The sequence below is a fragment of the Eleutherodactylus coqui genome, chromosome 5, assembly GCF_035609145.1.
Source record: "Eleutherodactylus coqui strain aEleCoq1 chromosome 5, aEleCoq1.hap1, whole genome shotgun sequence".
Lineage (NCBI taxonomy): Eukaryota > Metazoa > Chordata > Amphibia > Anura > Eleutherodactylidae > Eleutherodactylus > Eleutherodactylus coqui.
Genome location: NC_089841.1, coordinates 52,756,680 through 52,773,848, shown reverse-complemented (window position 1 = coordinate 52,773,848; position 17,169 = coordinate 52,756,680). Strand labels below are relative to the sequence as shown.

The 17,169-nt window shown below is 43.4% G+C and overlaps 1 protein-coding gene across 6 annotated transcripts in view; it reads right to left on the bottom strand.

The window, feature by feature from the left end:
* The window catches only part of TCF4 (transcription factor 4), a 428,999-nt gene that overhangs the window by 207,459 nt on the left and 204,371 nt on the right, over positions 1–17,169 (bottom strand). For all 6 annotated transcript variants that reach the window (XM_066602510.1, XM_066602505.1, XM_066602506.1 and 3 more), the window contains one exon: positions 6,259–6,323. In XM_066602510.1, coding sequence (XP_066458607.1) covers positions 6,259–6,323 — 65 coding nt within the window. The remainder of the gene's footprint in view (positions 1–6,258; positions 6,324–17,169) is intronic.

Sequence of the window (17,169 nt, the reverse complement as noted above, 5' to 3'; positions counted from 1 at the left end):
CACTACAGTGCCATCTAGAGAGTCTCCATAACAGTGAAAGTGCCCTTGACAGTTCCCCATAGCAGTGCCAACCACAAAACCTCATTATCGTGACAGTGCCCTCATAAATGTGCTAGTCACAGTGCCACCATAATGATGACAGTGTCCCATAACAGGGACAGCTGTAATGTCATCTTAACAGTCACAGTGCCATTTTAATAGTGACAGTTCCTCATAACAGTGCCAGCCACAATGCCTCAGTATCAGTCACAGTGCCCCTATAATAACAGTACAACCATAACAGTGCCAGCCACAGTGCCCTTTAGCAGTTACAGTGCCCAATAATCATATCAGTAACAGTGTCCCCCTAACAATCCCAGCCACAGTGCTACCAACAGTGTCAGGCTCTTCTAACAGTGCCAGAGCGTAATAACAGCCATAGTGCCTGCTGAACATCCATTGTGTCCCAAATTAATGACAGCCCTTTAAACTTGCCTGCCTCAGTGGCTCTTCTCTTACATGGGGTGGCCATGGCAGTACTGGTGGCCCAGTTATCGCATGAGGAACTGGCGGTTGTTCTTGCTGCTTGCACTATAGTGGGGGTCCCACTTGCACATCCATTCGTATACATGCTACTATGCAGGCGGCAGGGACATATGTTGGTCTTGCTGCAATTACTTAACCATCAATGAACACCCGATCTGGGAGGAAAACCTAGCCCTCCCGGAGTCTGGGAAGTTGTCCCTTCCTTGAGAGTCTCAGAACATCTGCATGTCTGAATTTCCCCTTGCCTTCCAATAGGTGGCACTGTAGAGGTTTCATTCCATCTCCCTTATTTGCATATTACCCAGAGGAGCATGCATGGCCATCTCCTCACTCACCATCTAGGTGCTCTCCCTAAGGAGAAAAGATAGCGTTTCTGAATTTCCCCTTTGAACAGTACTTTTGCCTCCATATGAAATGGCACATACTAGACCTCAAGGCCAGTCCTATAGAGCAGCATATCTTACCATTACGTAAGATTTTCTATAAAAAGTTGCCACTTGTGCGTTCTCCACAGAGATCAGCAGAACACGACGATTCTATCCCTTTATGCCTTTTTTTGTTTCCTCTCCTCAATACGTTCCGTACAATGAGGTATTTTGATAATAGCTTATGCTCAGCATCATTGCCAAACATGTGCATGTGGGTAGTATTTTCATAAATGGGGACAAACAACATAACACTCATGTGCAACTGCCAAATCAAAGGAGGAAAAAACATAAAAGAAAACTAAAAAAAAACAACATATTTTAAAAGTGCAATTGTCAGGGAGCGACGTAGGATGAGGTGTGACAAAGAGTTACGAGCATGTAAACACACAGACAAAACACAACTTCCACTACAAGGCGAGAGCGGGGCCCGGGGAGCGGAGCCGCGGCTTTGACATTTTAGTGTGTTCGCGTTTTATGGAAATACTGGGAGTTTTTCAGGCGGCTGCATGCATCCCTCCAGAGGGTTCTGCATTGAGCCTGTTGGCCTTGACATTAAGCCAAAAACAATTGAAAGACAAAAAAGAACAACAAATCAGTTTTTCGCAGACATTTTTATCCCTTTTCTACAAGTCTATTTGCGCAGAACCCTCCTCCCCGAGTTAATTTATGGCCATTGTCATAGGAAAAAACGGAAGATTTGCCACATTTGACCAATTTGAAGGTTTCTGCTCTCGAATTCTTTGCTCACTATGGAGCTGCGCTCCTTTATGACGGGGCGTCCCCGTGTGGCTGGCATGTATACAGGAATTAGTGTTTATGCGCAACGGATAGATAAATGGCGTTTATAAGGACTCGCCCCATGTTCATGGCAAGAGTAATAGTCAAATAGATTGCCCCCTGCTGGGCAGCCGGCCAAATAGTGGCTGCCAGGAGCGTATTTATCATATAGGCAGACCGTGCCGCTGTTATGAGGTCCCTGGAGAAAGGAGGCTTGGAATGCAGCGTATTATTACTGTACATTTGACAGGCATGGTGGCCATTTTTAGGCTGCCATGGCAACTCATTGGTATCTGCCAATCGCATTGCAGTGGGGGCAATGCTGGTGGGATGAGAGAAAAAGCTTCCTCTGTTAACCACTTAGATGCTGCACATTCTAAGGGTTATAACAGCCAGGATCTGAGTTATCTCCGATCCTGGCCTTTACAGTAGGGAGTTAGCTATGCAATGCAGCTAACGCCTGCAAATCATGGCGTGGGCGCGGCTCCTAACCCGGACCATCGCTGTACCGTACTAGCACGGTGGCTTATAGTAGCTGCATATGGCGGGAGGTAGTTAAGACCGATCATTTACCCCAGGTGCCTATTGAAAGTGAGGGTGCCTTCACACTGGCGTTAAAATCGTGCGATTTTTGCGCAAAGCAAGGGTGAGTGAAAACGAGAGACTTACACAACTACTGATTTTTAATGGTTTTCTTCATATTTGCGATGTTGCATGAAAAAAAACATCGCAGCGTGCCCAATCTTTTTGCACTTTGCTTTTTTTTTTTAATCTCCCATGTTTCCCTCTGGAGCCTCCTTTTTATCGCATCGCACAAACTTTTATGCGATGCGACGCGTTTTTAACATTAGAAAATCCTATTGTTTTTCTCGCGGCAAAATCGCGCCAGAAAAACATGATGTTTTCACTAGAAAAAGCAGCGCTGACGCTCAAAAATTTCGAGGAAAAAAAACGTGATTCTCTGGTGGCAAAATCGTGATCGCCGATGTGAAGGAGCGCTGATAATGTCCTCATTTGGTTATTAGAATATTCTTACCTTTACTTTTCTGCGATACATAAAGTACAGCGGGGCTTTAGTTATTTGGTTTATTTCGTGTTTTTAGGGTCAAAACATCAAGCAAATAAGTTTATGTTTCTATTCTATTTTTATTCAAACAACATAAACTATTTCTTGGATTAAACATTTTCCATGGGGGTCCAGCAGCCGCGGTTCGCCGCAGCGGGGGCGGTCTTTGTTTTTTAGCTTTGTCCCATACTCCCATGTTTACTTTAACCATGTATAAGTACATGAGAGGACAATACAAGGATCTCTCCCGCGATCTGTTTACACCCAGGACCACGACGGTAACAAGAGGACATCCGCTACGATTAGAGGAAAGTAGGTTTCATCACCAACATAGAAGGGGATTCTTTACTGTAAGAGCAGTTAGACTGTGGAACTCTCTACCGGAGGAAGTGGTGATGGCAAAATCCATAGAGGAGTTTAAAAGGGGACTTGATGTCTTTCTGGAGAGGAAGGACATTATAGGATACAAGTCTTAGGTTAAGTGTCAATCCGGGTATATAGGCAGGTAGGAACTATTAGGGGTTGATCCAGGGAACAGTCTGATTGCCATTAGGGAGTCGGGAAGGAATTTTTTCCCCAAAAGGGCTAATTGGTTTCAGGCCTTGGGGTTTTTTTGCCTTCCTCTGGATCAACACAGGAGGATAGACAGGCTGGACTAGATGGACATTGTCTTCATTCAGCCTTACATACTATGTTACTATGTTACTTTACTTCGCTGCCCCCTCTATAGTATATAACATCTTTTTGCATTTTGTCAGTCCATGTTTTCTGATCTCTCCTGTAGCTGGGGCTCAGGCTCATAATAATACAATCAATACGCTTGCAGCTGCGGATTTGCTGCCTTTTGCCGTAACTCCACAGACAACCCAGTGCAAGCGTCAATGGGGTTTATGTTATCCATGTTCCGCATGTAAAAAATATGCGCGTCCGGGTATATTCACAATGGCGGGTTTTTTTATCAGTCCTGAAAAATATAACGGATTTTTTTGTGTGATTTCTATGTGATTTTTTTGAATTTCTGTTACTTTTCTGTGTGATTTTCAACCATATTGCATCTGATTTTTTTCACATGTAAAACAAAAAAAAAGCATGATGGCCAAATGATGTAATTTAAGGTACGGCACACTTTTTTATAGTTACCATGGTTACATACAATAAAAATAGATAGCAATCGCAATAAACAAGTAGAATGCGTTTTTTAAAATCGTAGCCATAGACTTGAATGGACAATTCTTTTTTGGATCCGACTGTTCATCCGATTAAACAAATTGCACATGTGAATAAAACCATTTAGAACTATACGCTTTACCGCCGTCCGATTTCGGTTCGAAAATCAGAGGAAAAATCATTCAAGTGAATATACACGTATATGGACCAAAAGACGCCCGTGTGAATGAACCCTTAGGGTGACTGCCCACTAGCGTTTGCCAATTTGCTGTGTTTTTTTTTTCCAGGTGTCTATGGGGCTTTCTAATGTTACAAACACATCACGGCAAAAATGGCAATTTACCGCGAAATCGCGATTTTGTGCAATGCGATTTTAAAATTAACAAGTTACATAGACCCATGGGGGAAAAAAAATACTGCGAAAAAAAGTGTAATGGGTAGTCACCCTTAGGGGGTGACTACCCAGTAGCGTTTTATTTCCGCTGCGAATTCATTGCATTTTTTTTTTCCAATTGTCTATGGGACTTTCTAATGTTAAAAACACAGCGTTACTTGCGTTTTTGGTGCGTTGCGTTTTTAACATTAATAAGTCCCATAGACAATTGGAAAAAAAAAACGCAACGAATTCGCAGCGGAAAAAAACGCTAGTGTGTAGTCACCCTTAGGGCTCCTTTCCACTGGCGATAGCGATATCGTTGCGAGAAAATCTCAATGTTAAATTCGCAACGCTGCAAAATCGCAAGCTTTTGCGATGCGAGAATCTGTTTTGCCATTGCACTGTACGGGCCACAGAAAAATGCAAAACGCTGAAACAATCCTCCTGCCGCGATTTTGAATCCTCGCATCGCAGCTTGCCTTTAAACATCGCTAGTGGAAAGGTTGTCATAAAACAACATGTGTGGACTTTCCTGCGAGCGCTCGCACTCTCGGATCGCACTGAAAACGTGCGATTATCTCGCCAGTGGAAAGGAGCCCTTACAGAGGAAACACATTGATACAACAAGGCATAATGCAACTTAGTACATAAGAAAGTATCAGCACAGCCCCATTATATGTATACCGATGCACAGATGCCGGTCTGCAGACCTCCAGCTCACCACTCCGTTGTTGGGGTACCGGACATCCCTCCATCTTCACTGTCTTATATGGGTGTACATTTCTGGGTAAGACAGCCAAAACAGGAACAGCGTAAGATACCGGTAAACAGTATAACGTCGGGTACCACAACAGGAGTGGTGAGCTGAAGGTCTACAGACCGGCATCTGTGCCTTACCCCTTAAGGACCGTTCCCCTTTTATTTTTCCGTTTTTTCTTCATATCTCTTTTATTCATCCATCGACGTCGCTGCATGAGGGCTTGTTTTTTGCGGGACGAGTGGTATTTTTCAATGTACCATATAATGTACTGAAAAAGTTTAAAAAATTCTTAGTGGAGTGAAAAGGAAAAAACCTAAATTCCGCCATCTTTGGGTGTATCTTGTTTCTACAGCGTACACGCTGTAACAAAAATGACCGAATACTACGATACCAAACTTATATCGTTTTTTTTTCCCACTGTAATACTTTTGTTTTTTCCAAAGATATTTAATGTTTTTAATTATTTTCTTCCACCATCTTCTGACAGCTATAACTTTTTAATTTTTTCGTTGACATAGTAGTGTGATGTCTCATTTTGTGCAGGATGTCCTGTAGTCAAAAAAGTACATACGACGTCAAAGAGTACATACGACTTTTTGATCGCTTTTTATTACATTTTTTGTTGGAGAATGTTATACTGCTCCTGCAGTATAATGTAATGCCATACCATTACATCATACTGCGTTCTGACAGGCAATCTATTCAGCCATGCCTCGGGCATGGCTTAACAGGAATTCTGCTAAGACAGCCCTGGGGCCTTTCAGAAGGCCCCTGGCTGCCGTGACACCCACATGGCTCCCTGTGATCTCATCATGGGGGGCTGTACGGGACCCCGAAACATCAGCCAGATTTGAATGTTGCTGTCAGAATTGGTGGCATTTAAAGGGTTAAAAGGCTCCAGTGAGCCACGTGGCTTATCGGAGCTGTTGCCACCGGTTGTCAACTGTAAGAAACAGCTGGTGCACGTGATGTATGGAGGGAAATCGCCCAGCGATCTCCCTTCATACACTCCCCCAAACATGCAGGATGTAACCTTACATCCTTTGTAGTTAAGGGGTTAAAGAAACGACAACTAGAAATAGCACTTGGTATAAATGACTGAATCCAACACAATTATGCATTACCACTATATTGCAATTGTATAATGTGATTGGCTTACCTGATGACAGCCCTGTATCTCTGAGTCTCTCCCATAGCACGGGTATGAAGACCTCTCTGTTTTATCTGTAAACGGCAACATAAAAAGCGGCATGTTAGTCCATCTGACCAGTTATTTCATGTGTCTGTCACCATTGTATGATCCAGGTGACAGCTCCGCTATCATACAGCAGTATACAGTACATTAGCAGAATGGAATGATATACTGATAAGTTACGCATTGAACCTCCTGCATTATTGCTAGAGCAAACAAAAGTGCCTACAGAAGATAGAAGTCATAATTGATATGTAGAAATGCAATTTAGTGACCCTAAGGTGGTGCACACGGGGTCATCATTATCGGCGATTATCTCATTATCAGAGGACTGCAATGGAAGGTAATATCTCTATTATAACAGACAACCCAGGATCCACCATTGACAGCTGGTGGTGGTAACATCTCCTTCCTCCCTCACTATATGCATGTGCTCCTCACTAATGCACAAGGGTGGGAGATGAAACAAAGGTGCAGTTGACCACAATGACTTTTTACTTCTTTTAGCTTGACCGTGACATAGAGATTTGGCCTTACGTACCAACCGAACCAGCAGCGGTTCACAACCATCCAGAAAAGTTAGCCACTTAACTGTGGCATGTGGCTCTCACACTCGTCAGTCCAACTGAAACAATGAAAACTTGTGGCAATGTCCTGGTTTGTAGAGCTTTGGCTGGAGTCTATGCCTACCTCCACCATCATGTGGACAATCCATGGTAATTGGCACTTCTGGTAAAATTTTCTTAATGAGCAACAAGTCGTGCGTAACTCACAACCTCTACTTCTATATCCAGTACTTCTTACGGTTAGTGGTACTTTTTCAGCCTGCTGATGGCTGTTCTATTCATCCCCACCCATTAGCTTGGTGACAGAGATATTTCTTCCTCTTAGTTGGCCATCGCACCAGAATGGAGGGATTTTTCACGCTTTCGAACACTGCTAGCCTTAGGTTAGAGCCTTTTATCAATCATTCAGATTCCTGCATGCAGTGGGAATCTCAATGATTATCGTTCAGTGTAAAGGCATGCCTCGACTTAACGACAAACAAGAATTTGCTTCTCGTTCATCGTTCAGTTTCTGCATGAAGAAAACTAAACAAAGGATGAGCCTGTGTGACCAGGAAGTCCTTCACTTATGAACAACTGCTTGCTTAATGTGAATAGAGACAGGCAGGCGGGAACGATACCCGGCCTGATTCAGCTACATTCACTAGTGATGATGGCTCCTGTGTAAAAGAGCTGGAACGATTATCGCTGGGATGACCTGTCTGCGCCCAAAAGATCATGCCATGTAAAAGGACCCTTGGATGACACCCTGTGCTGAATTTTTTTTTGTTAGCATGCCACCCTTCATAGGAAAACAAGATTTATATTGCACTGATAGACAGTCTACCTGTATTCTTCCTGTGCAGAAAGGAGCAAAATAGCAGCATATCCACACCAGAACAGCTCAGTAAAAAATACTTTACCAGAACCAAGCTCATAACGTATATACAACACCAGAATTAAGCTCATAACTAGGGATGAGCGAGCGTACTCGGAAAAGCACTACTCGCTCGAGTAATTCGCTTTATCCGAGTATCGCTGTGCTCGGGTCTGAAGATTCGGGTGCCGGCACGGAGCGGGGAGCTGCAGGGGAGAGCGGGGAGGAACGGAGGTAAGATCTTTCTCTCCCTCTCTCCCGCCCGCTCTCCCCTGCTCCCCGCTGTGACTCACCTGTCAGCCGCAGCGGCACCCGAAACTTCAGACCCGAGCACAGCGATACTCGGATAAAGCACATTACTCGAGCGAGTAGTGCTTTTCCGAGTACGCTCACTCATCTCTACTCATAACATAAATATGGAACTAGAACCAAGCTTACAGCATACATACAACATCAGAGCAAAGCTCATTACATAAATACAGCACAAACCAACCTCAGTACATACATACAATACCAGAACCAAGCTCAGTACATAAATACAGCACCACTACCAAACTCATAATATACATACAGCATGAACCAACCTCAGCACAGACACAATACCAAAACCAAACTCATAGTATAAATACAGTACCAGAACCAAGCTTATAACAAAAACAGTAGCAGAACTAAGCTGGGCTGACAGCAGTGCTTAAGAACATCAGGGGGGTGGGGGGCAGAGTCAGAGGGAGGATTATTCATGTAGGTCCACAAGATGCTGCTGCATGGAGGAAAAACAGCATCTGGCCAGGCGGACCTAAGGGAGGAGATGGCCGCGGTGTACATCGACCCGGTGCCCCCACTAGAAGTTGGTGGCCAGTGCCCTGTGCGACCACGAGTCACGTGTAGCTAATGCCAGCCATGTTACCAAACACAACAAACCCTGCCAATCACATACCCCTACATGGTCAATCAGTATGGCACACCCTGGGATGAGGGCTGCTCCATCATGGCTTAACATTTCTAAACTATAATCTTTCCAGATTTCTGCAGATACTGAACTATCTTGGTAAACTTCTGCCGAGCCTTGCCTCCTCATTCACCATGCAGTTACAAAGCACAGCACTACCCATTAGTATGTGGGATGTTGCCATTCTTGCGTAGTGTGAGCTCTAGGTATTGCTCTATGTACATGTCTTGCTGCACCCAACGGTAAACAGACAGCACATGGGAGGATGCTCACAGCGACTCTTGGGGACATGGTGGAGAGGATGGAGGAGAGCTCAGGGAAGTTGGTGATATAATCCTGGAGGCTTGTGCAGCAGGCGGGAGTTGGGGAGCAGGTTGAGTTCACGGTGACTAAGGTACTCTGACTCCCACCTAGTGATGCTACAAATAAAGATCCAGGAGGGAGGTGTAGTGTGTTGCGTTGTGTAGGTGTTTACTAGTGGGAAGGAGCTCCAGGAGTCGGAGTAAGGGTGAAACAGTGAAACTAACTGTTATTGGTGTTACAAGCAAACAAGGCAACGTCTTATACAGTCCATTTCCTGTACATCAGAAACCGGGGCTTGGTGACTGGAGATACCGCCTTTTCCTATGAAAAATTCTCATATTGCTTTTTCTGCCTTGGGAAACAATAAGCGTTGTATCTGGCTTCTTTCCTCCCGTTTCTTCAAACTTAGGAACTATCTGGCTGTCCATTATCCAACTTTCTTCTTCTTCTTCTTCTTCTAGCTACACCTCTCCCTTACCACTGCACTATCACTCACTATCACTCTTCACTGAACACTGACTACACTTCACACTCTACTCACTAACACCTTCTTTCTACTTTTGCTACTACTCTATAACTCACACTACACTTTATGCACTTCCTTCACCAACTAATCACAACTGACTGTCTTTTCTGGAACTGGGCGGGTCTATATAGGGACTCTGGGTCCTCCCATGAGCATAGAGCTCAGGGGCGAGACAGGAACCTAATAATGCTGAATCATTTTGTACATTCTAACCCTCTGGTTTAGACATGATGGTTCTCTAATCACCAACTCCATTTGAGTAGTTTTCTTAAAGTGAACATAACCACAAAATAACAGTCTTACAAAACTATATTATACAGTTTATGTAGTGACAACTTCGGAATGGGAGACCACATGCTACATTTCCCACCCACCTTCTATACAAAGTAGGTTCCATAGTATTGTTTTACTAAAGGGTAAGATCCTTCCTGGTTATGTGCCCATGGACACTGCCTAAATGTCAAAATAGCGAGTAAAACCCTGCATACGCTTTAAAATCTACAGATACAAAATAATAGACAAACAATGATAGGACAGGGCTATATAAATATCCATGCCACACTATCACCATTATAGGTCTGATTTGAAAGAAGATCCTGGGCTGGACAACAAGCAAAGTTACCCACTCCCCTGCTTACCTTTTTATGTACAGTATAAAACCAGGGTCAAACATTGCCCAAACAATACCGCCACAAATTGCACATATAACACTGAAATATATTGCCTTAGCCCAAATGAAAAACTGCAATTTAGTCTCCAGCTAATACCACCATATAATGCTGTCATATAATACCACCAACTAGAGATGAGCGAGCATACTCGCTAAGGGCAATAGCTCGATCGAGCATTGCCCTTAGCGAGTACCTGCCCGCTCGGGAGCAAAGATTCGGCTGCCGGCGGCGGGCAGGGAGCTGCGGGGGAGAGCGGGGAGGAACGGAGGGGAGATCTGGCGCCGGCAGCCGAACCTTTTCTTCCGAGCGGGGAGATACTCGCTAAGGACAATGCTCGATCGAGTAATTGTCCTTAGCGAGTATGCTCGCTCATCTCTACCCCCAACCAGTGTCCATAAAATATGACCCACGAAATGCAGCCATATAGAACTGTACGAACAAAAGCAGTTGTCTAGGAAAGGAAATTCTTACCCAACCCAGGGGGGGGGGGGTTGGAACTTCAACTTACAGCCCAATTCTGATATCAAGTGACATAGTATGGCCTTTCCATTGTCATTGAAGGCTGTTTGGCTCCTTTCAATAACTAAGCCAGTCCCTGTCTCTGACTCTGCATCAGCCATGAAACTAAAGGCCCATTTACATGGAGCGATGATCGCTCAAAAATCGCTAAAAAGGGATCGTTTGAGCAATAATCGTTGCATCTAAATGCGTGGCCATCGTGCACTTTCTGTGCACTGCTAGCTGATCGTTAAATTCAGTCCAACCTAAAAATCGTCCTTCAGCCTTATCAGCAGTTCTCCGCGGGTAGTGCTGATAGCATTGTTTCCTGCTGGAGAACAAAAGAACTGAAAGTAGATAAGAGCCCTCAGGCTATTAACTGTGTTTAGTGAAGGCTTCATTTGCATACTTAATTGCTCTTAAGTAGCTGAGTAGCTACTTAAAAGTTTATTCAAAATAATCACTCAAAGCTCTCACAAACTGTCGTTTGAGTGATCTTTGAGCGATCATCGCTCCGTGTAAATGGGCCTTTAGAAGGCTCAACAACTGAAGGGGCAACATATGGGACATACACAGTTCTTGTCAGAACTGGGCTGGAAGTGGAGGTTCCGACACACTGGACTAGGTATTTTCCCTTCATGGACAAGCCCTTTAACACCTGCACAGTACTGTCTATATACAGCATGGCTGTAGTAGGGTAGTTGTAGGTTTAAATGTTTGCATCATTCTGTCTCAGATGATGAACCTTCTATGTAAATGTAACCAAAAAAATAAAAAATTTAGTCTATGCTACTATAATGCGGCATATGGCCCAAGAGACGTTGGGGTGGTACGCAGGAGGTCAGGAACGCAAATATAAAAGACAGACTGTTAAGAGCATGGGTCTATGACACAGCTTCCTTGCAAGAGGTGGTTCTGCTACGATAGAAAGCCAGAAGCTGGTAATCCCACAATGGCCATGGAGAGATAGAGAGTCAGCACCCGGTATCCATATGACCAGGGTTGAACCCTGCATACTTCCCCAATTGCAACTGGCTAACACTGATCTGTTATTAACGGTTTAAATAAACGTTCAAATGATGCAGTACCCCCACCAGGCCAGGTAGGTTTCCTGTGGCCGGGCGCACCAACATAGGCATATCGCCCAACTCTACCAACTGTGGGGAAGACCAAAAGAGAAGGTAGGGTGTTAACACCCTCCAGTCAATGGAACGGATGGCAGGAAACCTGGAGGCAGACTTAGAGGTGCCCACCTTTCTGGTTGCTCCTATACCAACCCCTGAGTCCATTCCAAAATGGGAGCCTTGCCCAGCCTCCCTACCCCGATGCTCTACACTTCATAAAGTATATGTGCTATGCCTGACCACAGGAGCTAACAGTTGAGCGTAACACTTTTTTAGACAACTTTCAGGTTGATGCCTGGGTGTCCTTTCCTCAGAGCCCATAGAAAACAGGGGCCATAGGTCATTGCCAAGCTTTCCATCCCCTAAATAGGCATTGTCACTGCACATGTATGTTCCCTTGTTCTTACCCACTTGTGTACTGTAATCTACAAGATGAAGCTCATTACCTTGCAATAACAATATAAGAAGAGTACATCTAAATATATAAAGGTGAAAGAACTCACTGACTGCCTGACTCGCCACTAATTCTCTAACTTTCCGATGTCGTACAAACTTAAAATTTGGCACGGCCATTCTTTAGGTGGTGAATAAGAAAAGTAAAGGGGTCACAACTTGATTATTCAATTCTAAGGGCAAAAATAGGTGACCAGCTATGTAATGTAACTAATAACACACATCTGTACTGCACAAATATGAAATTTGCCACAACTATTCTTTATATCCAAAATAGGAAAAGTAAAGGGGTCGCAACTTCAATAATCAATACTAAACGTGAAAAACTGTGCGAAAATCCACAATACATGAGATAGTTCTTGTCATAGAAACCATAAAGCCTCGGGAAATGATTTGCATACTTAGCAGAATCTACCTCATCTTTATGTATATATACTGAGGAGAATCTACCTCACCTCTATGTGTATATACTGAGGAGAATCTACCTCATCTGTATGTATATATACTGAGGAGAATCTACCTCACCTCTATGTGTATATACTGAGGAGAATCTACCTCATCTGTATGTATATATACTGAGGAGAATCTACCTCACCTCTATGTGTATATACTGAGGAGAATCTAACTCACCTCTCTGTGTATATACGGAGGAGAATCTGCCTCACCTCTATATGTATATACGGAGGAGAATCTACCTCACCTCTGTATGCATATACTGAGGAGAATCTACCTCACCTCTATATGTATATACTGAGGAGAATCTACCTCACCTCTATGTGTATATACTGAGGAGAATCTACCTCACCTCTCCGTGTATTTACTGAGGAGAATCTACCTCATCTCTATGTGTATATACTGAAGAGAATCTACCTCACCTCTATATGTATATACTGAGGAGAATCTACCTCACCTCTCTGTGTATTTACTGAGGAGAATCTACCTCACCTCTCTGTGTATTTACTGAGGAGAATCTACCTCACCTCTATGTGTATATACTTAGGAGAATCTACCTCACCTCTATGTGTATGTACTTAGGAGAATCTACCTCACCTCTATGTGTATATACTGAAAGGTTGTAAAGTACATAAGGAAGCATGTACACATAAGGAGGCTGCAACCTCGAATCTGGGGGTAAATTTGAATAAAAAGACTTGTTACCTTTAAGGGTAAAAAGTGAGGATAGTGGGAGGGGTGGCACATTCTGTAGAGGGACATCAGTACATGCAGCCTGAGGAGAATCTAATCTATGTGTATACATATTTTATTCCTCAGTTCCTCTGAAGTAACCACGACTTCATAAAAATGTATGTGCGAACAACAGGTAAACACCTGTACCCCATTAACCAGGGTGAAGCTGGGTATATCAGCTAGTATTACTATAAATCACCAGTGACTGGGAGTTTTTACCTGAATGACATATTATAAACCTGAAAACTGCATGTTGCGTGTTAAGATATTCAGTGGATGTTTAATGAGTGCGGTGGCGACAACAAATTGTACCTTCAGGTGTCCTGATAGCTAGAACCAATAAAGCAATTAAATAAAAAGAGATTAAGTAGCTCCGGTCTTTGGAGGAAGGAGGATGGGAATGGTGGTGCTACTGGGAAGTATAACTTCATCACGTCACCTGGGTTCATCATTATGTAAACTAGAACTCAGACAACATGCTGACATTTTTAGCAAACTTATTATAATATTAACCCATTTAGAACTACAGATTTTTGATTTTTCTATTTTTGTTTTTTTGTTCTTGCCTTCCAAGAGCCATAACTTTATTTAATTTTTTCTACTGACAGCCGTTTGAGATTTTGTTGTTTTGTGGGAAGAGTTTTATTTTTTAATGGAACAATTTGAAGTACCACTTAATGTACAGAAAGACTTTTAAAAACATTTAAAGGCGTTTTCCAGGCAGCGCCCACTGTCAGTGCCGCGATACACAGGTGTCGGAGCGAAAGCTGTTGCTCCGATCCCTGTGTAGTGGCCAGCACTTGTAATTGCAGGCACAGCTCCCATCCTTTCTGGGGATTAGTGGGGGTCTTAGCAGTAAGAACCCGATGAATCAACCTTTATCATAGATAGGTGATATAAGTCTATCTTGGTACAACCCGCTTAATCCAGCTTTCCCATTGTCCTGAGCATATAACACCTGTACAGGATGTTTTAAAAAGTTGGCGGAAGAAGGAAACTCAAGCACTCTTTTTTTACATAAACTCTTTCAATACTTACTAACTTTTCAACAAACTTTTCACTTATGCGATAGCTAGTGTGACAACTAGCAAAATGGAAATCCCTTCATTTATATAAAATTACGTTTTTGCGCTGCAAAATTCCTCTAAAGTTCTGGCCACTAGGGGTCTCCCTTCTAAATACTATCCACTGCCTTTTCTGATGTGAAGTCCATCCCTAGTAACAGAGATATGGAGACAGATTACAAAAGGGGATGCAACCTATGGATGAAGAGGAAGAGGGAGAGTTGCTAAAGAGAGAGAGAAGCAGAGACATTCACACAGGCCTTACAGCAGCTAATAGTACGTGCTTACAGTCTCTTTTCGCTACTGGAATCACATCTGCACTGCTCAGTACTTCTGGTTAATGTCCACCATGCTGCTGTTACTAATAAGTCTGTGCTACTCAGAGACAGAGATGGAGAAATCCTCCGTTTTCCTGTGTGCAGTGTATAGAGACATCGTAGCAGCCTACATCCACCAGCTCAGAAATGGAGAAGAAGAGATCCTGCTCTCCTATGTGTGTAGTGTATGAAGACATCATAGCAGCAGTCTACACTAACCAGCTTAGAAAGAGAGAGAAGAGATCCTGCTCTTCTCTGTGTGCAGTGTATGGGGACATCATAGCAGCAGTCTACACCCACCAGCTCAGAGAGAGAGAAGAGATCCTGCTCTCCTCTGTGTGCAGTGTATGGGCACATCATAGCAGCAGTCTATACCCACCAGCTCAGAGAGAGAGAGAGAGAGAGAGAGAGAGAGAGAGAGAAGAGATCCTGCTCTTCTCTGTGTGCAGTGTATGGGGACATCATAGCAGCAGTCTACATCTACCAGCTCAGAAATAGAGAAGAAGAAATCCTGCTCTCCTATGTGTGCAGTGTATGGAGACATCATAGCAGCAGTCTACACCCACCAGCTCAGAGAGAGAGAGAAGAGATCCTGCTCTCCTGTGTGTGCAGTGTATGGAGATATCATAGCAGCAGTCTACAGCCCCCAGCTCAGAGAGAGAGAGAAGAGATCCTGCTCTCCTATGTGTGCAGTGTATGGGGACATCATAGCAGCAGTCTACATCCACCAGCTCAGAGATAGAAAAGAGATCCTGCTCCCCTATGTGTACAGTGTAAGGAGACATCATAGTAGCAGTCTACACCCACCAGCTCAGAGAGAGAGAAGAGATCTTGCTCTCCTGTGTATGCAGTGTATGGAGACACCATAGCAGCAGTCTACACCCACCAGCTCAGAGAGAGAGAAGAGATCCTGCTCTCCTATGTGTGCAGTGTATGGGGACCTCATAGCAGCAGTCTACATCCACCAGCTCAGAGATAGAAAAGAGATCCTACTCTGCTATGTGGGCAGTGTATGGGGACATCATAGCAGCAGTCTACATCCAACAGCTTAGGGAAGACTGAGAATTAGAGAAAAATCGGTGGAAAATGCAGGATATAAGTCATAAGTCTGATATTCTCCCAGGCTCCTAAATGACTTGTCTGCCTACTTAGGCTGACTTCGCATTGCGTGTGCTGCAGCGCAACATATTTGCACATTGAACAAGGCTTTTTTGCGCACATATCAGCGTATTTCAGGATTAGGGCATGTTCATTTGTGCGCAGCAAACAAACGCACCGATTGAAATGGCTAATTAGTTCCAGATGTGCTCTTTTTCAAGCGGAATTACGCAGTGTTTTACGCATCAACTTGCGTATTGAGCGCCCATTTGTACATCCCCTATTGACTTCAATGGGGACCTTTAGTATACAAATAGGTAGAAAAATAGAACATGTTTTATATTTTCTGCAAGCCTGAAATGCGTACTCAAAATACAGAAATGTGAATGAAGCCATTTAAATCAATGGGTTCCATTCTAAGCGCAAATACGCCTACGTAAAGCCGGCCTCATGCAGTAATGTAGGAAGATGAACATAACATTAGATTTTCCATTTAGGTCTTTGAAGCAGCTGCGATGGATCACTTGTCATAGGAGCTTAGTTTACGAATAGAAATACTTTGTGCTGAAGTTTCCTTTAGTTATTGTAACCGGCTCAGATCAGACTTCAGGATGCATTGGGTGTTACATAAAGCAGATAGGATCAAGGCTGCAGCCCATAGGAGACAATGTAAAACATGCTTATCAAACCAGAGAGACCCCGTGAGAGACAAACCAGATTTTGGACCTGGGAACCACTAATATCATACGGTCCAAATAATAATGTCAGACATGATCAACAAATACCTAGACTAAGTACTAAATAACAGGATCCTACAACGCCATGATAAAATAATATGGTTATACAAAGCCTAAGTAGTACCACCATACGGTGCTCATATATTATTGTCATACAGTGCTTAAATAAATAGAAACATAGACAGATATTGGTGCATAAATACATAGATAGATACATACAAAGGAGCACATGTTCTAAGAATAAGTAAGTGGACTATGTGGCGGTGTAAGGGCGACAAATATATTCATAGTTGGAGGCCTCTTAATACATTTGTTGCATCCAGGGCAGCACCGTGCGCCAGCCTAAACTCTATGCCAGCTTAGGCAGGTTTCAGCTACAATTTACACCAATTTGTGACATAAGTTACAATAGGTGTGGCTGCAATCTATACCAGTAATGCCAAGCCCCACTCAATTTTTTTAAAAAGTGTCGGGGCCGGTGTAAATGATAAAAAGTTGTCATTTTGGCACCTGTGCATTGTTAGTTTT